This window comes from Phodopus roborovskii, unplaced genomic scaffold (genome assembly GCF_943737965.1).
Source record: "Phodopus roborovskii unplaced genomic scaffold, PHOROB, whole genome shotgun sequence".
NCBI classification, from domain to species: Eukaryota; Metazoa; Chordata; class Mammalia; order Rodentia; family Cricetidae; genus Phodopus; species Phodopus roborovskii.
In genome coordinates this window covers 40982938-41006230 of record NW_026126480.1, presented here as the reverse complement: position 1 = coordinate 41006230, position 23293 = coordinate 40982938, and the positions used below count along the sequence as shown (strand labels likewise).

Sequence of the window (23293 nt, the reverse complement as noted above, 5' to 3'; positions counted from 1 at the left end):
AGACAGGTAGGATTGGACTGGAGTAATCTCATTGACATTCTCTAGGTCCCTTGTGTGCTAGGTGCTACTATTATGCTTGTTAATATATGCTATGCAAATTGACCTGGGGAAGTTAAAAGAACTTGCCCATGGTGATTCCTGGTTTCAAAACATGGGGATCGAACTCAAGAACTGAGTGCCTCCTGTCCCCTTTCAAAAGTTCACATCACCTGGGTGGTGGTGGCTCATGCCTTTAATTCAGCACTTGGGAGACAGTGGTAAGTGGATCTCTTTGAGTTCTAGGACAGCCTGGTCTACAGAGTTAGTTCCAGGACAGCCAAAGCTACACAAAGAAACCCTGTCTGGAAAAACCAACCAAACAAACAACCAAATAACCCAAACCAAACTATCAAAACAAAACAAAATAGAAACTCACATCAAAGCAGAAGTGAGAAATGGGGCAGGGGAGGAGATAAAGAGGGTTTTTCTAGAGGTGTGTTTAGTGTGTTCTCTGGTACTGACTGTTGCATGATCAAAGAAGTAAAAGCTCTGTCCTTGATCTTGGATTTGTCAAATGGGAAGTGTTTGAGGACTCTGGGAAGCATAGTTCCAGAGAAGCTGTGGGTGGACACTGCTAGCCAGCAGGGATCAACAAAATAAAACAAAACAAAACAAAACAAAACAAAAAAACCACTGGCAACCTCAGGTTGTGCTAGTCTGCCTTTGGGCTCCTATAACTGCTGCTCTGTGGGAGGGGCTGTGTTCCGTATATAGTTTTGTTTTTCCCTAGATAGCTTAACCAATGGAACTTCTCCGCCAGCCAAGAATCCCCTTTCCCTGGGCGATCAGAGGTGGTGTCTCCACAGCCCTCAGGACTAAGCAGCCAGAATAATCCTTCCTGGAGTCAGGGAAGGGATTTGGTGTAAACCATGGTTTTTCCCAGGGCTCCGTACCAACGACTGTTTATAGCTTTCATCACACAGGAAAAATCATCTTAAGTGTTGGCAAGATACTAGGCTGAAGGCAGGCTTATCTTTCATGGCTGCTTCTTAATTAGAACTGAAAACTTTTAAAGACTCAGTGCGTCACATTCAGGCTTGCTTTCTGTAGAATCTAGAGTCTAGAAAAGATCAAAACAGCTACTTGCCCAAGGCAGCACTAATTGGCTGCGGTATCCGGTGGTTTTATTGCTCTGTAATAAGGTTACTTACGCTCTTTCTTGAGTTCTTTAATCACTATGTACATGGATTTCCATCTGCCCTTTACTTTATTCTTTATTGCCAGAAGATCTTGGAACACCATGTGTAGGAGAAGATGAACTGCAAACTGGGAGGGCAACTGTTGTTGCCATTTGCCTCAAGGGACTTGTTACAGGGCTTCTGTCTGTGGAGTCAACAGAAATGTAGCCTTGGAAACAAGTTTTCATGGGAAGGCAGCTTGTTAGGAGTCTCTGAAATCCTTGCCTAGGACGTTGGACCATGAGTATCATGGCTAGTACAGAAAATATTCTAGGCCCATGACACATAAGATCTTTTCCATTGTATTGCAGAACTACCAGCTGCAGTCAAGAGCAATAGGCAGAAGATATCTCAGATTCATGAAGTCTTGAGGAACAAGCCACCTTTTATTTTGAGCAAACTACAGTTTGCTCAAACTGTAGAAGCTGAGGCTTGGACAGGCTCAGATGCCTAGCTGGGGGCAGAGGAAGACCTACCCAGGTACCTGATCATTTTGCTACTCATTTTATCACAACTCCATGGGCGGTGAGCTTTCAATTCCTTGACCAAAAGTTCTTAAAAGGCCAGCAGGTTACATCAAGTCACTTCCAGAATTCTAGCTAAAAATGAAATTAGTATTTTGGTCGGGAAGCCAGTAATAAGATGGGCTGTCCTACTAATTTCCAGATGTGCCTCACTTAGAGAATGCATTCGGACTGACAGGTGTGTGTTTCCGGTGTTTTTTTTTTTTTTTTTTTTTTTTTTTTTTGTGGCTTCTGACAGCGTGTTCCCAAAGTGCAGTACTTTGAACGATGCCTTACAAAAAGCAGTCCCCAGATATGGTCACTTTGAAAGCAACTGAGTAAGGGGTACAAGCGATGATGGCTGGAGGGAGAAGCCTAGGTTCTCTACTGCGGGTCGGCCTCCCATGCCGCTGTCTGGAGCATTAGAGAGAGACGGTCTTCCATCGCCTAGAGAGGCCAAGCTTGCGCGTCCCCTCTGCCCGAACCGCGTCTCTGCGTCTCTATGGCGGCCGCGACAGCCCATTAGGCACAGAGCGACATGAACGCGGATGCTGACGGCCACTGCGGCGCTGCGGTCCCTGTACGGTCTCGAGACGGCAGTCCCGTGGCGGCTGACTTCGTCCCGTCGGCGCTGGGGACACGAGAGCAGTGAGTGTGGCGGGGAGGGTAAGCGGGAGCCTGAAGCCCGGAAGGAGATGGCGCCCCCTCACCCCCAATCCGCGGCGGGGGCCTGAGGGTGGAGGATGGAGACCACCTGTGGGTGCTGAAGGGGCGAGATCCCCCGCAAGTCCTGGGCAGCGGTTAACCCTCTCTCAAGGGACTCAAGAGCACCCGAGGACCTTAGGGAGCCGGTGTAGGGGTTTGGAATCTGGCTGGGGGAGAGGGAGGGCTGGTCAACGCACCGGACAACGGTCCGGGTCAGCTTTGAGATGCGGGATCTGGAGGAGGTCGGAGTGGAGGATGCTCTCTCATCTGTAAGCTAGGTAGATGGTAGGGGTTCTGGGAGAAAGAAAGTGTTATGATCTAAAGTTGAGGCTAAGGAATTAATAGGTTAGAATATAGATGGATGAATGTGGGGAACAGGGATTAGGATGAGAGGAAATTTAGGTGAGGGAGCATGGATTGCAGAGATGAACTAGGAGGAGAAAGCAAATGGTAAGGGGAGGGGGCTTGCCCTTATAAGGATTAAGAGATTTAATGGGAAAGCTAGAATACAGGGAGAGGCAGAGACTGTGTTAGCACGTAGTTTTTAATTTTGTCTTTGCTGTGTTTATTGTGAGTAAACCTGGTTAGAAAATCTTGTATCTGCACATTGATGATGAAGTTTGGAGTAACAAACTCAGTTTGTGCAGTCCAGTTTGAGCTTGGTCTGGGACTTAAGAGATTCTTGGGCAGTTGTCTGTTTTTATTCTTTAAGCTAAAATGGATATAGGATTATGCATCAGATGAGTATAAGTACTTGTTTGATTTATCTGCTTGCCCATGATTTTCATTCTTTTAACCCAAGGATGTTAAAAAAAATTGAACTGTATGCATTTATTGATAACACTAATAATGTTTTAAGACCATTGTAAGTAGCCATGTAATTCATTAGGAATAATCTGTTTGATTCACAAAATACAGTTTAATTTGGGAATCTTGCTTCACATTTGATTGTTTATGTAGTTGGGATGCTGTTTATGAGAGAGAACTGAGAACATTCCGAGAATATGGAGATACAGGAGAAATCTGGTGAGTTAAGCTAAGGAATTGTTTTTGTGGGTGTGAGAGAGCATGAGCAAGTGAACTTAACAACAATGACAGTCTAGAAGCATGCTGGCTTCAGTGGCTCTAAAGTATCTCTTTTCCTTCCTTTGTTTCTCTTTCTTTCTTTTTTTGAAACAGCATTTCCCTGTACTTGCTCAATAGACCTCAGACTTAGAGATCCACCTGCCTCTGCCTGACTCTTGCTTCAATGACAGCTTTAAAATATCTCTTTTCTTTTTTAGTGACCCAGGTTTAAATTTATTATAATACTAGGAAGTTACTTTCATTCCATAGTTGTAATTTTTCAATTAAGTAATGAAATTCTTAATTTCTTTGGTAGTGAAAGTACCAATATTTGCTGATGTCCAAGAAGGCAGTTATTAGCACAACATTTTAAAGGATTAATGCTGATTAAATATAGTATGTGTATATGTATACATGTGTGATTATAAATATGTATATTTTATGTACTCATTACTTATTTACATGTATTAGTCTATATAACATATACCTTGGGTATTCCATCTTTAGAAATGTAATCTAAATAACAATAAAGATGAAGCGTAAACAGTTAAAATATTCTTACTTTTCAGAAAAGACTAAAGTGAGCATATGGTATAAGCAGCTTAAGTGAAATATAGTTGTAACTTTTATTGTGTGTATGCTCTTTGTATCCTATTCCTAAACAGGTTTGGGGAAGAGAGTATGAACCGACTAATAAGGTGGATGCAAAAACACAAGATTCCATCGGATGCCTCAGTGCTTGACATTGGAACTGGAAATGGTGTTTTCCTGGTTGAACTTGTTGGTACTTTTAGTATTCATGTGTTTGAGCCAATTTTTAAAATGAAAGTTTAAAAAAAAAGTTGCAGTTAAGAGATTACCATCTAAATGTGAAACAGAAAAACAGAAAACTTTGAGTGTTCACATGGGAGGAAAGGGAGACTGCTTGGATTTTTGGGAAAGCAGTAAAAAATATGGTGTCAGGCATAAATCCTGAAAGCTGGACTCACAGCTGTCTAGTGACAAGTGGAGTCCTAGAAGTATAAAATCTCAAAAGTCATAATCCTGAAAGAGTAAAATCTACAATGTGAAATTTTGGAAGTCAGAATTCTGAAAACCTCAGTCCCTATATTCCTATAGCAGAAAGCAAAGGGTATATTAGGAGTAAAAAGGTAAATAATGAAGAGGGGATTAGAACATTGGTGACCCTATGTTTGGTAGTTGTATCACATTAGGTGTAGCAATTACCAAAAATCTAGGTTGAGCATTGTTTATGATGTGTATGTGAGGTTTTCAGAGGCGATTAATGTCTGAGTCTGTATGGAGTAAGGGAAGAACCTTTTTAGTATGGTTGTACACCATCCAGTAGGCTAAGGCCTGTCAAGGACAAACACAGAAGCTAACTATCATGGTCTTTGAAAAAGTTAGGATCATTTCTTTTTGCTATTGTGCACTTTGAAACTCTTGGCCTTAGGACTCTTACACTAGTGGTGTAGGATCCTTAGGCTTTGAGCCGTAGACTGAGAGTTATCTCATTAGCTTTACTGGTTCTTAGGCCTTTGGGCTTGATCTGAGTCATGCTCCTGGCATCCCCTCCAGACAGCCTATGAGACTTCTCAGTCACAATAATTGTGTGAACCAGTGCCTTCAATAAACCCTTTTCATATCTGTATCTCTGTATTTGTATCTCATAACTGGTGTTTGAATATATTTTTACTAATATAGATTTGGTATTGGGGAAACAGCATCATGCCTTCTTATTCCTTAGAACATAATGAAATCTGCAAAATTGTTCCCTCATAAAAAGGTTTAATTCATAATCTTGTAATTTACATTTGTTTATTTGTATGTATGTGTATTAGTTTTGGTGGCCAAGTGCCTTTTCTGCTGCATCATCTCACTGTCACCAAGACAGTGATTATTTAATTGTACAGGGTTACTTGTTGGTTAAAGATAACCATTTTAAAGCTAGGGTCAGCAAGACAGCTTAGTGGATGAGAGTGCTTGCCCCCAAGCCTGCCTACCTGAGTTTGATTCCTGAAATCTATGTGTGGAAGGGGAGAACTGATTCAGTAATGCTTCTTACCCTCTGCCCTCCATAGGGATACCCATGTACTTACACAAACACACAAAATAAGTGTGAAAACATTTTTTTTAAGTTGAATATTTTTCCCCAATTGAGACAGGGTCTCTATGTAGTCCTGACTGTCTTGGAATTCTCTTGTAAATCAGGCTTACCTCAAATACACAGAGATCTGCCTGTCTCTGCCTCCCAAATGCTGGGATTAAAGGCGTTGCCCAGGAAGTTAAAAAAATGTAAGCTAATTATTGCTGCTGTGATTATTACTTAATTAAAAAAAATAACTATCCTTTCAAAGGGACACATGTGTTTAATAGAAATATTCAAATGATAGTGCAGTGTTACCAAGATTGCTGTGAAAATGTTGTCTTAAAATTCAAGGTCTTCCCTCCTGAATTACTGTTGGGTGCAGCTGCCACTTATACACAGCACTGTGCTCCTTTCAAAGAATGTCCGTCAGAAGGAGCTTGAGAAGCTCAGTGACCTGAACAAAAACTCATGAGCAGAGAGAACTCAATTTGACTCCTGAAGAAGACACGAATACTTATTCTCAAGTCTTAACAACAGAATACCTCAGTTTGGTTAATGCATGGCCCCAAAACTATCTCCATTAAAAAAAAAAAAAATACAAAATTCATGCCTCTGTTAGGCCTGAACATTTTAAAACTTGATGCTCTGTTGTTAATAACTGGGAAAAGGGAAGCTTTGAAAAGACTTTGGAGATTTGGGAGAGGTTTTAGAAAATGAGCTTAAATTTCATCTCAAGACAGTAACAACAGATAGTGACGGTTTAGGAAATTGCCTTTAGCAAGTGTGGTCCGTACGTAAAGTGTTGTGTTTGTTTTGTTTTCCATTTAACCAGTGCATTTGATACTTAATTCAGTTGTGATCAAGTGCTTACAATGGTAAAACTGTAGACAACAGAATGAGTATATTGGCTGTGCAACACAGCAGTAATGAAAACTTAGATTAAAAATGTGTTATTTTAAGCCAGGTGGTGGTGGTGCACACCTTTCATCTCAGCCGTTGGTAGGCAGAGGCAGGTGGATCTCTTAGTTTCAGGTCAACCTGGTCTACAGATTGAGTTCCAGGACAAAGCTACATAGAGAAACCCTGTCTCAAAAAAAAAAAAAAAAAAAAAAAAAAAAAAAAGTTCTATACCTGTGTGTCTACTGTGTGTGTGAGGATGCCCACAGAGGCTAGAAAAGATTGTTAGATCTCCTTGAACTGGAGTTGCAGGCAGTGTGAGCCTTCTTATGTGGGTGCTGGGAACTAAACTCAGGTCCTTTGGAAGAACAGAAAGCATTCTTAACCTCTCAGCCATGGATCCAGTCCAAGATGGAACTTTTTGATAGATAGGGAGTGATTGTTTTTTTATGACTCATAGAATTTCAGAAGAACAGCACCCAAAAAACTCAAGCATATTCTCTAAGAAAGGCAAATACTCATCTTGATATGAAACTATTTTCTTGTAGTTGCCCATAATCTATCCTTACTCATGTGTTGAGTTTTCATGCTTTCTTTCCTTTTTATTTATTTCCTTTATTTTAAATCACATATTTTAAATTATGTGATTTTTCTCTGCTATATATCTCATCTTGCTTCATTTTGTATAAAGTGTGTAAAGACTTAAGAATTTCGATTTGGGCCAAGCATGATGGCATACACCTTTAGTCTCAGCACTCAATGGCAGGTGGATCTTTGTGAGTTCAAAGACTATCCTGGTCTATGCAGAGAATTCCAGGCCAGCCAAGGGTATATAGTTAAAAACCTGTCTCAAAAACAAACAATAACAAAACCAGAATAATGTTTGTTTTTCTACCTTTTTTTGGATGTGTGTTGGTGTGTAGCAGTGAATTTGGCTTGTACGTAGAGATGCTGATGCTAGTAATGAAGAGGTGGGGTTTTTGGGCATCTGTGAAATTTTAGAAAGTTTCTTTTTCTTTATTTTCAAATTATTAAGAAAACTGTAGGGTTTTTTTTCTTCTTCCTTTTAAACTTTAATTTTTGCTGGGCAGTGGTGGTGTACACTTTTAGTCCCAATACTCAGGAGGTAGAGGCAGGTAGATCTCTGAGCTATAGACCAACTTGGTCTACAAAGCAAGTTTTAAGATAGCTAGGGCTATACAGAGAAACCTTGTCTCAAAAAATCAACCAAACAAAAACAACCCCAAAAGCCTTTAATTTTTATTTGTTTTATATGCATGATTGTTTTGTCTACATGAGTTTATGTGGAGTTATAGTTGATTGTGAGCCATCATGTGGGTGCAGGGAACTTGACCTACATCCTCTGCAAGAGCAGAATATGCTTTTAACTGCTGAGCCATCTCTCTAGCCTGTGTTTATTTTTTGTTCTTTGAGATGGGGTCAGTGTGTAGTCCTGGCTGGTCTGAATCTTGATTTGTAGACTAGGCTGGTCTTGAATTCACAGAGATCCACTGCCTCTGTCTCCCAAAATCTGGGAACAAAGGACTGTGCCATCTTGTCCTTCCCTTGTTTTGTTTTGGTTTTGAAGTGGAGTCTTGCTGTGCTGTCCAGCTGCCCTTTTTAATTCAGATCTTCCTGGTTTTGCTTCCTGGTTTTGAGTCCTGGGATTCCATGAGTGTGACACAATGCAGATAACCTATTTTTCCATGGATATAGTTTGTCTAACATTAAGTTATATCTCCAGCCCTTAAGTAAATGCCTTTTAAACATTTTATTTATTATTGTTCACTTGAAATAGGGTCTCATGTAGCTCAGGCTGGCCTCTAGTTTAGTATGTAGCTGAGGATGTTGTGAACTTCTGATATTCCTTCTTTTCCTTCTTAAATGATGAGATTACAGATTTGCATCACTATGCTCCACTTAAACAGTTTTTTAAAATTATTTTCTCCCAGAATTATTATTTCTGAGAGACAGGGTTTCTCTGTGTAACTCTGGCCATCCTGGAACTCTTTCTGTAGATCATGCTGGCCTCAAACTCAGAGGTCTGCCTGCCTCTGCCTCTTGAGTGCTGGTGTTAAAGTTGTGTACCACCACTGCCCGGCTTTGGATTCTTGATCTTGCAGATTTTGTATTATAATCTTTTGGGGTTTCATCATTTGGGAGTATGGTATTTAAGACTGTGCTTCTTGTGATTAGGATGTAAAGCCCTAAATGATAAGCCCCAGGGGATCCAAGTCTTAGTTTTGATTCTTTTGGTTGCAATCTTTTTTTATATATATATATAAATTATTTTATTTTATATGCATTGGTGTTTTCCCTGTAAGTGTGTCTGTGTGAGGGTGTTAGAAACCCTTGGACTGAAGTTAAAGTTGTGAGCCACCATATGGATGCTTGGAATTGAACCCAGGTCCTCTAGAAGAAGAACTAGAGCTCTTACCATTGAGTCATTTCTCCAGTCCCTCTTGGTTACAGTCTTTACCTAGAACAAGCCCTCTTAATTTTTCTTGGCTTTAGTTTCTCCTGAGGGTGTAGGCTGGGTGATCTGTATTAACTTCTTTTAGTTCAAAACTCTGGAAATCTATGTTGTATACTAAAAAGAGATGGTCCTGGAGAGGTTGTTCATTGGTTAAGACTCCTTGCTGCTCTTGCAGTGGACCCATGTTCAGTTCTAGCATGGGGCTCACTCACAACTACCTGCAACTCCAATTCCAGGGGATCATTAAAGTCTTTTGACCTCCACAGGCACCAGGCATACTTGTAGTGCACATAAATTCAGGCAAAATACCTATGTCTGTAAAATTTTAAGTATCATTTGGAAAGAGATGTTTGCAAAATTAGAGAGAGAGAGAGAGAGAGATGTTTGTAATTCTAATAGAGCATTCCTTGTCTTAGGTAATCATATGGCTTAACAAAAATATATTGTTCATCTGCCAGGTGGTGGTGGCACAGGCCTTTAATCCCAGCACTCGGGAGGCAGAGGCAGGCAGATTTCTGTGAGTTATAGACCAGCCTGGTCTACAAGAGCTAGTTCCAGGACAGCTTCCAAAGCCACAGAGAAACCCTGTCTCAAAAAACAAACTGTGTTTGTGTGTGTGTGTGTGTGTGTGTGTGTGTGTGTGTGTGTGTGTGTGTGTATTTATATATGTAGTTCATGACCTGAGTTTTAGTACAAGTTCTTCTGTCAGTTATTGTTCTGCATTTGTAGCTGTTGTTATGAAAAAGTGTGAGATGGAGTTTTCATCTTAGATGGTTTTACTGTCATTTCCTTCTTCCTTCCCATCCCCCAGACAGCCTTGGCTGTCCTGGTACTCACTCTGTAAACCAGGCTGGCCTTGACCTCAGAGAGATCTGCCTGCCTTTGCCTCCTGAGTGGTGGGATTAAAAGTATGTGCCACCCTGCCTGGCCCTTTACTGTCATTTCTTAGTTAATATTTTTGTTACGTTTACATATTTGTGTATTGCATGTGTGCATGTATGTATATGTGTGTGCATGTGTATCACAGTGCCCATGTGGAGGTTAGAGGACAACTTGAATCAGTTCTTACCTTCTATCATATGAAGTTCAGTTAACTGAGGCCATTAGCCTTGGCAGCAAGCATCTTTACTAGTCAAGCCACTAACAATGTATACAGAAGATTGAAATTTACTAGTGATTTTCACATATTAATACTAGGTACTGGAAGCTTGAAAGTATGGATCTTATGCTTGGATTATTTATAGTATAATAGAGGATGGACTGACAGATAAACTGTAACCCATTATAAGTGATAATGGGTATGCTGAGTATAAAAGAGGAAGCAGTTAGCATTGGAAAAGAGGGACAGGGAAAGGTCTTGAATTAATAACCAAACTGGGTAGGAATCTCAGGGCATGGTAGTGAGTGTGGGTGTTGGAGAGTAATTACAAAGGGAGAAAATTTTGAAAAATGAGTACTAAATACATAAGGTTGAGGCAGCGTAAGAATTTGTGTGGGGTGGGGATAGAGATGAGGATTAAATTCAAGGTAGCTACTGTATTATATGTTGCATTGTGCAAGAGCTTAGTTTTTGCTAATATCTGTCTGTCTCTTTATCCTGAGACAGGGTTTCTCTGTATAGCCTGGCTGTCCTGAAACTCGCTCTGTAGATCAGGCCAGCCTCAAACTCAGGGATCTGTCTGCCTCTGCCTCCCAAGTGCTAGATATAAAAGTGGGTGCCACCACCACCTGGCCAGTTTTTGCTTTTTAGGGGTAATAAGGAGAGAGGCAGAGTAACCTTTCTTGAAACAGTTTGAAATAATCAACATAGAACATATATTCTTTACAGTGTAGGAATGAAATGTCTGTAACTCAATTAATTGTCACAAAGTGAACACTCATAAAATGGTCAGTGTGGTCAAGTTTCTTCTTCCCTAAAAGTAACCACTGTCCTCTGCTGGTTAGACAAATGGGTCTTCACTTTCTAGATCAATTAGCCTGTTTTTAAGTATGTCAGAAGAACTTAGGTCTCCATGCAACATCCTTGAGATCTGCTGGTGCTGACTGTAGTATTTGGTTATTCTCATTGCTATATGACTGTGAAGGGTTGCTTTTATAGCCATCTCACATACATATCCACCTTTTCATTTTGCCTGTAGTTTTTTTTTTTGGTTTTTACTTACTCAGTTTTGTGTTTCAGGGATTAAACCCAGGGTCTTGTGCATACTGGACAGTCTATCATTGAGCCATTGTTTAAGCCTTTTGGATTGTAATAGTTTACTTGTAGAAGCTAATGTTTTATCCTTGAGATTATAGATTCTTTTAGGTTTTCTCTGTCTAGAATTATGTGCTTTGTGGTAAGTGGTAATTTTAGTTTTCCCTTTTAATCTTTTATTGCTTCTCTTTTCTCTTGGTATGTACATCTGTGTTCATGTGGGTGTGAATGCATGTGTGTGTGTGCAGGGCAGAGTTAACATTGGAGTCTTTTTTAATCACTCTGCACTTTTATTCCTTCCTTCCTTCCTTCCTTCCTTCCTTCCTTCCTTCCTTCCTTCCTTTTTCTGAGACAGGGTTTTTCTGTGTAACAGTCCTGTCTTGGAACTCACTTTGTAGACCAGGCTGGCCTTGAGCTCACTGAAATCCACCTGCCTCTGCCTCCTAAGTGTTGGGATTAAAGGCAGGGGCCACCACCGGCTTGTTGTTCTTTTTTTAAAAAATTCATCTATTTATTTTATCTCCCCAGTTGCAGCCTCCCCCCGCATCTTCCCCTCCCAGTTCATATCCCCTAGTCCCCTCTTTGACCCCCAATTTCCTCTTCTTCCCTCTCCATCCAGGAAAGGGCAGTCAGTCTCCCATGACTATTAACAAAACATGGCATATCAAGTTGCAGTAAGACTAAGCACCTCCCTGTGTATTAAGACTGGACAAGGTGACCCAGTATGAGAAGTAGTGTCCCCAAACCAGTAAAAGGGTCAGAGATAGTCCCTGTTCCCACTGTTAGAAGTTACAAAAGAGGACCAGGCTACACAACTGTAACATATGTGCAGTGCCTCATGCAGGCTCCCTGATTGTTGGGTCAGTCTCTGCAAGCTCCTATGAGCTTAGGTTAGTTGATTGTGTGACTTTTCCTGTGGTGTCTAGTTCCTACACTCCTTTCTCTTCCTCCTCCCCAGGATTTCTGAACTCCAAATAATGTTTAGCTGTGTGTCTCTGCATGTGCCTCCATTGGTTGCTGAATGATGCTTCTCAGATGACTGTTGGTCATAGGAGATGACCAGTTCAGGCTACTTACCTAGTGTTGCTAGGAGTCTAAGCTGGGATCCTCCCCATGGACTCCTGGGAGATTTCCCTGCACCTGACCCCAAAATGCATTCCCCCCCCCCCCCCCCCCCCGCAGTTCCCCTCAGCACACTCCAACCTGATCATTCATCCCCAGTTGCCCTCAGTCCACTCAGGATATCTCTTCTATTTCCTTTTCCCAGGGAGATCTGTGCTTATATATAATGTGTGTTTTGGGACGTGCATGTGGAGGTCAGAGGACAACTTTGTGGAGTTAGTTGGTTCTGAGGATCAAATTCAGCTTGTCAGGCTTGGTAGTGAGCACCTTTGCATGCTAACCCATCCTGCTTGCCCTTACTACTTTTTTTTTTTTTTTTTTGGAGATACTCTTACTGAACCTGGAGCTTGTGTATTCATCTACTGTCTGGCTCCAGGGATTCTCCTGTCGCTTCCTTCCCAGTGTTGAATTATAGGTGTGTGATACTGTACCTTGCTTTTACATGGGTATTGGATATTGAACTCAGATTTTCATGCTTGTACAACAAACATTGTACTAATTGAGGCCTAGTGCCCTAGTGTCTATAGGCGTCTCTAGTGTCAAGCTTTTGTTTGTTTGGACAGTGTGTCTGTAGCTCAGGATGGCCAGATGTAACTTGTAGTCCACAGTCCCTCCATCCTTTGCCTCCCCAGTGCTGGGATTATAGGTATGCTTTGATGCGGGATGTGTTGTTATTGCTGAGATGCATTCTGTTACATGGCTGTGTTTCATGTTATTTATCTATCCACTGCTTTGTGTTTTGTTTGCTTGTTTGTTTGTTTGTTTGTTTTTTCAAGACAGAGTCTCATTATATAGCTCTGGCTGTTCCAGAACTTGTAGACCAGGCTGGCTTCAAACTTGGAAAGGCCCACTTGCCTTTACTTCCCAAGTGCTGGGATTAAAGCCATGCACCACCACTGCCTGGCATGCATGCTTTATTTTTTTGTTTTGAAAAGGATCTGTCTTTGTAGCTTAGACTAGAGCTTACTAAGTAACTTGGACTTTATGACAATTCTCCTGCTTCAGATTCTTGAGCACTGGATTACAAGCAGGAGTCATTACATCTGAGTTCTGTGATTTGCCTTGCTTTTAAAGATCTTAAGGTAGGAGTTTAGATGTTGATTATTATTTACTTTTAGTTTCATTTATTTTATGTGTGTGAGTGTTTTGTCTGCGTATATTTCTATGCATCATGTGCTGAAGGAGGTCATAAGATGACAGCAGATCTCCTAGACTTGAGTTACAAATAGTTGTGAGCCACTGTGTGAGTGCTGCAGATTGAACAAGGGCCCTTTGCAAGGGCAGTAAGTGCTCTTAACTGTTGAGCCATTTGTCCATCCCCAATAGTTTAGATTATTGATTCAAGACTTCCACTATACTCAGTAAAAGCAGTAAGTGCTATGAGTTTATTTGTAAGCAGATGCTGGCATAGATGTAGGAGGAGGGGACAGTTTTGATGTTGTATTTGTTTTCTTCATCCAATGTATTTTCTGTTTTTTTTTTTTTTAACTTTTGTCAATTTAGAATTTTGTTGTTTCATTTCTAAATACTGCAAGTTTTTCTATTACCTTATTGTTAACAGATTTATAGAGAACACACTTTGTGATTTTCAGGGCTTTTAAATTTGTTAGAGTTTTATGCCCTCTATACATACCCTGGCTTATGTGATGTGCACTGGAAAGGGTATATTGCAGTTAGTAGAATATCCTATAAATATTAAGTGCATCTGGTTTTTTGGTAGTATTCAGTTCTGTAATTTTTGCTGATTTCTACTATTTCTATCAATTACTGAAACAGGAGTGTACAACCATAGTTGTGATTTATATTTTCTTTGATTTTTGTCAGTTTTTGTAATATGAACTTCTAAGTTCTATTAGAAGCATATATAAGTTTAGTATTTTTGTGAATGAGCTAATGAACTAATTTATTACTGTATAACGTTTCTTTTCTTCTTTTTTCTTTCTTTTTTCTTAGGGGGTGGACATTTAGAGACAAAGTTTTCCTGTGTAGCCCTGGCTGTCCTGGAACTAGCAGTATAGACCAGGCTGGGCTTGAACTCTGGGATCTGTCTGTCTCTGCCACCCAAGTGCTGGGATTAAAGGTGTGTACTGCCACGCCTGGCATATGAACCTTTTTAGTTTTTGTAGTATAGTTTGCTTTGAATTTTACTTTGGTATTGATAATAAGTTCATTTTAACTGTTTTATTTAAATTGAGATATACCTCATACTAGAAAACTCACCCTTTAAGTAAAGTATGTAATTCTGTGTTCTTTTGTGTTGTCTGAAAGTTGTGTAGCTGTCATCAATGTTTTAAATTTAAAAACTGTCACTTCACAAAGCAGTACTGTGCCCAAGAGTACTGACTCTGCATGTTCCATTTTTTTTTTTTTTCTTTAGTCTCTGGAAGTCACTAATTTACTTTGAGAATTTGTCTTTTCTATTTTGTTGTTTTTGGAGATAGAGTCTTCTATATTCTGGCTGACCTGGTACACTTACTATGTAGCCCAGGCATTCTTGAATTTGCTGCAGTCTTCCTGCTTTAGCCTCCCAAATGTTGGAATTACAGATGTGTGCCTTATCTGTCTGTTTTGGGTGTTTCAGATGTGGCTCTTCAGTGTGGCTTCTTTCGCTTGCATATTTTTAAAAAAGATCTTCTACATTGAAGCATGTCAGGACTTCATTCCCTTATGTGCCTGAATGATATTCCTTTGTATATCTATACCATTGCTCGTTTATCCATTCATTGATGAATTTTAGTTTTTTTCTACTTGCTTTACTATTGTAAAAATTTGTGTATAAGTTTGTGTGGAGATACAGTCTCATTCTTTTGGGTATTAACATAGGACTAGAATTTGTAGAGTCAAATTGTTGAATTTAAGAAACCATTAGATTGTTTTCTTTAATGGCTGCTTTCTTATATTGCTACCAGCAGTGAATATGAGTTTAAACTTCTCCATATTCTCACCAGTATTTTTATACATCTGTTATGAGACAATATCTCACTATGCCGTACTGGCTAGCTTGGAACTCATTTTGTAGACAAGTCTGTCCTCAAAATCAAAGAGATCTGGCTCCTCATTTGAGTATTTAGTTGTTACACTGGTTTTTGTCCTACACCTGTCCTTGTTGGCCCTGGCTGTGTGCATCATTTCATGGTTGTTTGGAACCAGTAGGTACTCCCACAGTGCCAATGATGGCCCCCCTTCCTCCTGGGGTGATGCCTGGGGGTTCCTGCTCCTGGAATGAGGCCACCCATGGGTGGCCACATGCCTATGATACCTGGGCTTCCAGTGATGAGATCTCGTGCTCGTCCTATGATGGTGCCCACCTGGTTTGGCATAACTTGGCCAGACAGGTAAGAACAGGAGGGCTCATCATCAGTTTTGTATTTCTTGTTCTGTTTCACTAGGCTATCACAGTGCCTAGCCTGAATGTCTTCTAACAGTATGACAAGGAAGGCTTTCCCCTTCATAGCAGACAGAATAGTTTCGAAAGAGAAAAGTGGGATAAAAAAGTACAGTTTTCATCTGTATTGTGAAATATGAAAATAAAATTGCCAGCTGTTTTTAGTTTAAAAAAAAATCATAGAGGGCCTTTAATCCCAGTATTAGGGAGGGAGGCAGAGGCAGGCGGATCTCTGTGAGTTTGAGGTCAGCCTGGTCTACAGGGTGATTTCCAGGACAGCCAGGACTGTTTCACAGAGAAACTCTGTCTCAAAAAAACAAACAGATAAACAAACAAAAAATCATAGAGATGTGCTTCCTAAGTGCTGAGATCAGAGACCAAAAGTGTGTGCCACCACGTCTGGCTACCAGTATTTTTTTGTCTTATATTGCCAAATCTCTCTCTCTCTCTCTCTCTCTCTCTCTCTCTCTCTCTCTCTCTCTCTCTCTCTCTCTGTGTGTGTGTGTGTGTGTGTGTGTGTGTGTGTGTATGTACGCATCAAAGTGCTTGCGTTCAAGTTGGAGCAACCTTGGGTATTTGTTCTTATTCTTCACCTTGCTTGAGATAAGGTCTCTTGTTCTCTGTTGAATATTCTGGGGATTGTCTTGTCTTTACTTTTCATCTTCCTCTAGGATAGTGTTTCTCACCCTTCCTAATGCTGGGACCCTTTAATACAATTCTTCATGTTGTGGAATTATTTCATTGCTGCAGTTTTGCTACTGTTAAGAATCCTAATGCAGCTGGGTGTTGGTGGCGCTCGCCTTTAATTCTAGCACTTGGGAGGCAGAGGCAGGTGGATCTCTGTGAGTTTTAGGCCAGCCTGGTCTACAGAGCGAGTTCCAGTACAGGCTCCAAATCAATACAGAGAAATCTCGAAAAACTAAACAATAATAACAACAACAACAAAAAAAATCGTAATGCAAATATCTGATGTGGAGGATATCTGCTATGTGACCCACAAAGGGATTGTGACCCACAGGTTGAGAACCACTGCTCTAGGAATACTGTGATTACAGATACATCCCATTCTGTCTGGCTATTTGAGATTCATGTGGGCTTTGAGGTTCTGAACTCAGGTCTTCAACTGTTGTTCAGCTAGCACTTTACCCATTGAATCATCTCTCCAGCCCTGATTTTGAGATTTTTTTTCTGATACGGTTTTGGCAAGTTAATTTATGTGTATGTGTTTCTTTTTTTCTTTTTGGTGTTTCAATACAGGATTTTTCCATGTAACCCTGGCTGTCCTGTAACTCTCTCTGTAGACCAGGCTAACCTCGAGCTCACAGAGATCCTCCTACCTTTTCTGCAAGTGCTGGGATTAAAGGTGTGTGCCACTACTGCCCAACTCGCTATATATTTTCCTATGTGTAATATGATGTCTCCTTGTTAACAGCCATTGCTGATCTTTGCTTGCACTTACCTACATTCTTGCCAGGTGGTTTTGCTACTAATCTTAGGTTGGTATTTTTCTTTGCTTGTCTTCTGGCTAATATTCTTCATGACTTACTGTCATCTCTATAGCATCCTTGTTGGTCTTGGAAAGTAATCTGTATTCTTGTTCCTCTATTCTTTTTCCCCCAATTTATCTTTAGTACATTGATATTTTGCTGCATGTATGTGTGATGGTTACAGACAGTTGTGAACTACCATATGGGTGCTGGGAATTGAACCCATGTCCTCCAGAAGAGCAGTCAGTGCTCATACCCACTAAGCTATCTCTCCAGTCCCTGTTCCTTTATTCTTATTCCCTGGTGCTTTCAAGATTTTTCTCTTTTTGGTTTTCATCAGAAATCTTATGATGCGTGTGGTTTTGTTTGTTATCTCAGTTTTATCAGTAAGTCTTCATGTAGGTTACCTCTTTTTTTTTTTTTTTTTTTTTTTTGAGACCTCAGAGTCTCTCTTTGTAACTTTGGCTGTCCTGGAGCATCAGGCTGGCCTCAAACTCACAGAGATCTTCCTGCCTCTGCCTCCCAGTTCTGGGATTAAACATGTATACCACATACCTTGGCACTAGGTTAACTTTTGAATTGAAGGAAGTAACCATTTAGTGAATAGTGATACCCATCAGGAGAATTTCAGGCCATACCATATTTTGCAACCTTTTTGTTTTCCTATGAAATTCTCTTGGTGTAATGAGCAGCATAATTGGGTGGGTGGGTGGGGGGAGTTCAAGAATGACGGCCACCATAGGCATCATACATCTGAGGAGGGTTCATGCCCAGTAAGAAGTAAACCCTCAAGCTCCGCAATCCCTCTGAGATTCCTGCAGGATCTGTTATCTGCCATCCTACCTCACAGGTTTTTCACAGAGATCTATTTGAATATATAAAGTAGCTGAAAAAGTACAGTACAAATATAAGGTGACAATTATGTGGTTGGTAGAGAATTAAATAATTTATAATTTGTTAAAGGAAAGCCAACTCACTATATATGCATTTAATTTATTCATATAATTTAATTGGGTTAAGTAAAATGTGAGCTAAATTCATGTGTGAATTTGAATATAGGCATCAGACATATATACTACATTTTTAGCTCAATGAATTTTGAGAAAATGAATTTGTTTGTGAAAAGAAGTCAGATATTACAAAAGCAAAAAATTGTCATGAATTTAAACTTTGGTTTCTGTTTAGAATACAATAAAATTTAAATATGGGTGTTTGATAGTCTATGATATTTAATAGTCTGTGACATTTCACAAAGTTAAAACAGTTGTACATTCAAAGAATATTATAGTTTATAAGCAAAACTATTAAAAGTTTTAAACTAAATTATTATGAAATTATTTCTGTCTCTAGGTGAAACATGGTTTCTCTAATATAACTGGGATCGATTATTCTCCTTCTGCAATTAAGCTTTCTGCAAGTATTTTAGAGAAAGAAGGGCTATCTAACATTAACTTGAAGGTAACTATTATTTATGTTACTATAATATTTTAAAATAAGGTATAATATTTAACTGTTTCTAAAGTATGTTAATCTGTTGACCTTTTTGAATTCATAAATTAAGGATCAATCATAAATAACCCAAATTGAAACATTTAAAAGTAACTGTTAAAAACACAATCTAGTTAGTTTAGGGACTTTTTTCTTTTGTATGTATGTGACAAGAGTCTTACTGTGTAATCCAGGCCAGCCTCAAACTTGCTGTCTCCATAAGTCTAATTGGATTATAGGCATGTACCGCTGTGCTTTGTGGGAAAGTGTCCATTGTATATGGACATACGTGTGTGATCCTGTCCATGTTTGCAGAAATGTACAGTACCTGACTCTGGATTAGTGAGATGAAAATGTTAGAAATGCTGGGTGTTCCTGCAGTGCTGTTTTCTGTCTCAGATTCTACTAGAACTGGAAGCCACTTCAACTGGATGGCAGTATTTGGTTGTCTTTATTCCTCAAAGAAAATGAGTTATATTTAGAAAAAACTTAAATTCATAGGCTGTTATCATATCTAACATTGTTATTTAATTCTTTGTCCCACTTGGCTTTAATTGTCAACTTGATATAACCTGAAGTCATCAGCGATGAGAGCCTCAATTGAAGAACTGTCTAGATAGACTGGTCTGTGGGCATGTCTGTGAGGATTCTCTTGATTATTAATTGATACAGAAAGGCCTGGCCCACTATGTGTGACACCATCCCTACCATTCCTGGATAGTATAAAGAAGCATTAGCCGGTGAGAAAGTCAGAAAGGGAGCTAGCTTCAGGTTCCTGCCTTGAGTTCCTGCCCTGTGACCTGGAAATGTAAGATAAAATAAGTCCATTCCTCTCCAACTTGCTTTGGTCTGGGTGTTTTCTCACAGCAACAGGAAGAAATTAGAACACTTAAAACTCAAGGAGTTAACCTTGTTTCTTCTCTTTTCCTCGATCATTTTGCCTCACCATTCCCATGATAAAAAGTAGTCAGCGATCTAAAAGGAACATTTGCTTACATCATTTTTTTTTTTTTTTTTTTTTGTTTTTGTTTTTGTTTTTTGAGACAGGGTTTCTCTGTGTAGCCCTGGCTGTCCTAGAATTCGCTCTATAGACCAGGCTGTCCTTGAACTCAGAGATCTGCCTGCCTCTGCCCTCTGAGTGCTGGGATTAAAGACATGCGCAAACAAGCTGCTTCCCCCCCCCCCCACAAAAGATGTATCTTCTTAGTCACTCACAGTCTTATTACTGTTTTCTTTTTATTTTCTTCAAGATTAGAGGTACATCTCTTGTAGGCTAGGCTTGCCAAAGACTTATGAATCCCACTGCCTTTACTTTCTGAAGGCTGGCTCATGGTTTTTGTGTTGTTTTGTGCTACTGAGACAGGATCTTCTATAATTCAGGCTGGCTTATAGCATGCTATGTAGCTGAACTTCTGGTCTTCTGTTTTCCCAAGTGCTGGAATTACAGGCATGTTCCAGCATGCTTAGCTCTTTATCTTTAAAGTTACATTATGTATTTATAGTGTGTGTGGTGGGTGAATACATGTGCCACCTTGTGGGTTCCAGGGGTTTACCTCAGTTTGTTAGATTTGGTGGCAAGTGCCTTTACCTACTGAGCTCAGGCCCTATTTTTTATGTGTATTCTTGTTTGCCTGGGAAGGCCAAAAGAAGGCTGCAGACCCTCTACATCTTGAGTAACAGGTGATTGTAGCACCCATATATATAGGTGCTGAGAACCTAAACTAGGGCCACTAAAGGGCAGCCAGCTCTTAAGTAGTGAGCCATCTCTCCAGCCCCAGTTTTCTTAATAGTACTCTATCTAAATATGTTTTAAAAGATATTTCATGGTAAACAATTATTAAGCATTTGTAATCTATTTTTAACATTTAAATTGCATTTTTTTGTATATGTACTGTGTGGACATACATATATTTATGAATTGAGATCGGAGGACAACTTGCTGAAGTTGGTTCTTTCCTTTCATCATGAGATCTCAGCTCAAACTTAGGTTTGGTGGCAAGCCTTTACCTGCTGAGCCATCTTGCTGGCCCTATCTGAAATAGTATTATTATCTTATTACATTCTTTATTTGTTTTATGTGGTGAGTAGATTCACTACAGCATACTTCATAGGTCAGAGGACAATTGTGGGAGTTGGTTCTCACCGTCATGTCAGTGTTAAAGATCCACTCAGGTAACAAAATCCTTTATCCACTGAGTCTGAACCTTGCAATACTATGTTTTTTTTTTTTTTAAGTAGCATTTCTCTGTGTGAGTATGTTCATGTGAATACAGATACCTGTGGAGGCCAGAAGCCTTGGATTTTGGAGCTCAAGCTACAGGTAGTTGTGAGCCACTTGATGTGGGTCCTTTACAAGAGCAGCGTGAGTTCCTAAATATGGAGCTAACTCTGTAGCTCCTTGAAACCTTTTCTTAAATTTATGTTTTAGTTAGCTTTTTATTGCTATGACTGAAAAACATAGACTCAGTAATTTATAAAGCATGGAAGTTTATTTAAGCTCACAGTTCTAGGCTGGAGAGCCCACCATGATTCTTACATGATGTGATGAGGGACCTTCTTCCTGCATCACAGTAGAGCAAGTGAACCAGAGAAAGCTTGCTTTTATAACAGAGCCAGTCCTTCATTAGCCCATTAATCTGTGTATGAGGAGAGAGCCCTCATAACGCAGTCACCTTCCTAGGGTCTCTTCCAAACACCATTAACATATGACTGTGCTTAGATTTCCAGTGTGTGTGTATTCTGGAAGATAAACAGTAGCAGCTTATTTGTTGTTTAATTCTTCCTTTATGAAACACAAGATTTCTAACACAGATTTATATTCTAACACAGATTTCTTTACTCTTTTACTTATTGCTATATCCTGTATCTAATATGTACAAGTGTCATGAAATACCTTTGGAATACAAGAATGATGAACAGGTGTTTAGGATGAGGATGACCTCACAGAGTGAGATCTTCAAGTAGTGTTTATTTTGATTCAGAAATAATAAATTCTGTACTTTGGATATGAGACAGGAAAAGTCCCATCTTCAAATAGAAGGACATGCTGAGTGCACTGTGCTGGTATGCACCTGCAATTTCAACTCTGTAATAGAAGCAGAGCTAGGAAAGCCTGGGCTACAGGTATGAGACCCTGTCACCAAAAAACAAACAAACAAAAAAACAAAACAAAAAAAAAAAAACAACCTTCCCCCCCAAAAAAAACCTAAACAAACAAAATTCACACACATGCCAATATATAATAGTATCCATTTTAAGGGTTGCTTTAGATATTTATTTTCATTACTAAAATTGTATGAATGATTAGATCTCTGTGAGTTTGAGGCCAGCTTGATCTACAAAGTGAGTTCCAGGATAGCCAGAAACCTGTCTTAAAATCCTCCCCCCCCCAATTTTAGAATTAAATTCATTAGTAAATTTTTGTGTTATAAAATGGAAGCACATCACTATTTCAAATACTGCAATTGTATCAGGTTGTTAAAAACAGGATGCTGATGAACTATTAAAAGCTAAAGTGCTGGACATTTACCAAGTTAAGTAATCATAGTTTAAATAGTCTTTAATTTCTTAAGCTTTATGCCTTTTGTAATATCCATTGGTAGCTTTGTGAGCTACTGAATCAAAACAGAGGAACTTTGATAATTATTTACTTTAGGCCACTCAAGTGGGAGTATAAGTCATAAGTTTTATTTGCAGTGTCCTGGGTTCCAAATAAATTCTGTTATTTTGATAAATATGTTAAATATTTTCATAAGAATCAACTTTTTATAAACTGAGCCAGTATTCCTGACTTTGATTTGTTTCCAAATTTATAGAGATTTGAAATGTCCAGGAAACACTATCAACCTCTCTTCTAATTTTGGTTTTAATGATCTCGGAAATAAAGCACATAAAAGTTAACTATAAAGTTGAAAATATGTTTATTATATGTAAAATGCCATCATAATGGACTCTTTTATCTCTAACCTTTTACATGTTGTCACTTAAGTTATATAAAGATTGTGTTAATTGTTCTCATATGGACATTCATTTTTAATATAGGTAGAAGACTTTTTGAGTCTTTCCACAAAGCTGTCTGGATTTCATGTTTGTGTTGACAAAGGGACTTTCGATGCCATAAGTCTTAATCCTGACAATGCAGTTGAGAAGAGGAAGCAGTATGTGAAGTCTCTCTCCAGGGTGTTGGAAGTAAAAGGCTTTTTTCTAATAACCTCATGTAATTGGACCAAGGCAGAGTTGCTAGATGTGTTCAGTGAAGGTAACTGGCTGCATGGGTTTGAATGTATACTCTTGGGTTTTATACTGCTTGGCTCCCCTATTGGGTACAGTATTTTACGTTTCTGGTTGTAGGAATTGACTGTTTTTTCTTCTGTGTTAATGACCTTACTAATAACTTTGAACTATGTATACAAAGCACAGAGAAGTAAATTGGTTGGGATCCAGAGGGCTTTTTTAACATTTTTCCCAGAAATCCTGGCAGTTAAGTACTAAAATTTATGAGCTTGTAAAGATCAAGCTCTTTATTTAAGCAATGCAATCTTTTATTTAAGCTGGATGATCTACTGTCCTGAGATTCAGCACATGTGTTGTGCTTTGGACTTCAGTGAACTAAATTATTTGTGAATCTATACTCATGTAAATGGAAGTACATGATGAATGTTTTAG

General features: G+C 39.4%; 1 protein-coding gene across 2 annotated transcripts in view; it reads left to right on the top strand.

Annotated features, from left to right (window-relative positions):
* The first annotated feature begins 2162 nt into the window (after positions 1–2162).
* The window catches only part of Eef1akmt2 (EEF1A lysine methyltransferase 2), a 35923-nt gene continuing 14792 nt past the window's right edge, over positions 2163–23293 (top strand). The window contains exons 1-5 of one of the 2 annotated variants that reach the window (XR_007835029.1): positions 2163–2368; positions 3386–3451; positions 4156–4270; positions 18491–18598; positions 22670–22886. Coding sequence is in view for 1 of the 2 variants with exons in the window: in XM_051193195.1 (XP_051049152.1) it covers positions 2259–2368; positions 3386–3451; positions 4156–4270; positions 18491–18598; positions 22670–22886 (616 nt within the window). In the remaining variant the exon portion in view is untranslated. The remainder of the gene's footprint in view (positions 2369–3385; positions 3452–4155; positions 4271–18490; positions 18599–22669; positions 22887–23293) is intronic. The other variant, XM_051193195.1, reaches the window with a different exon arrangement.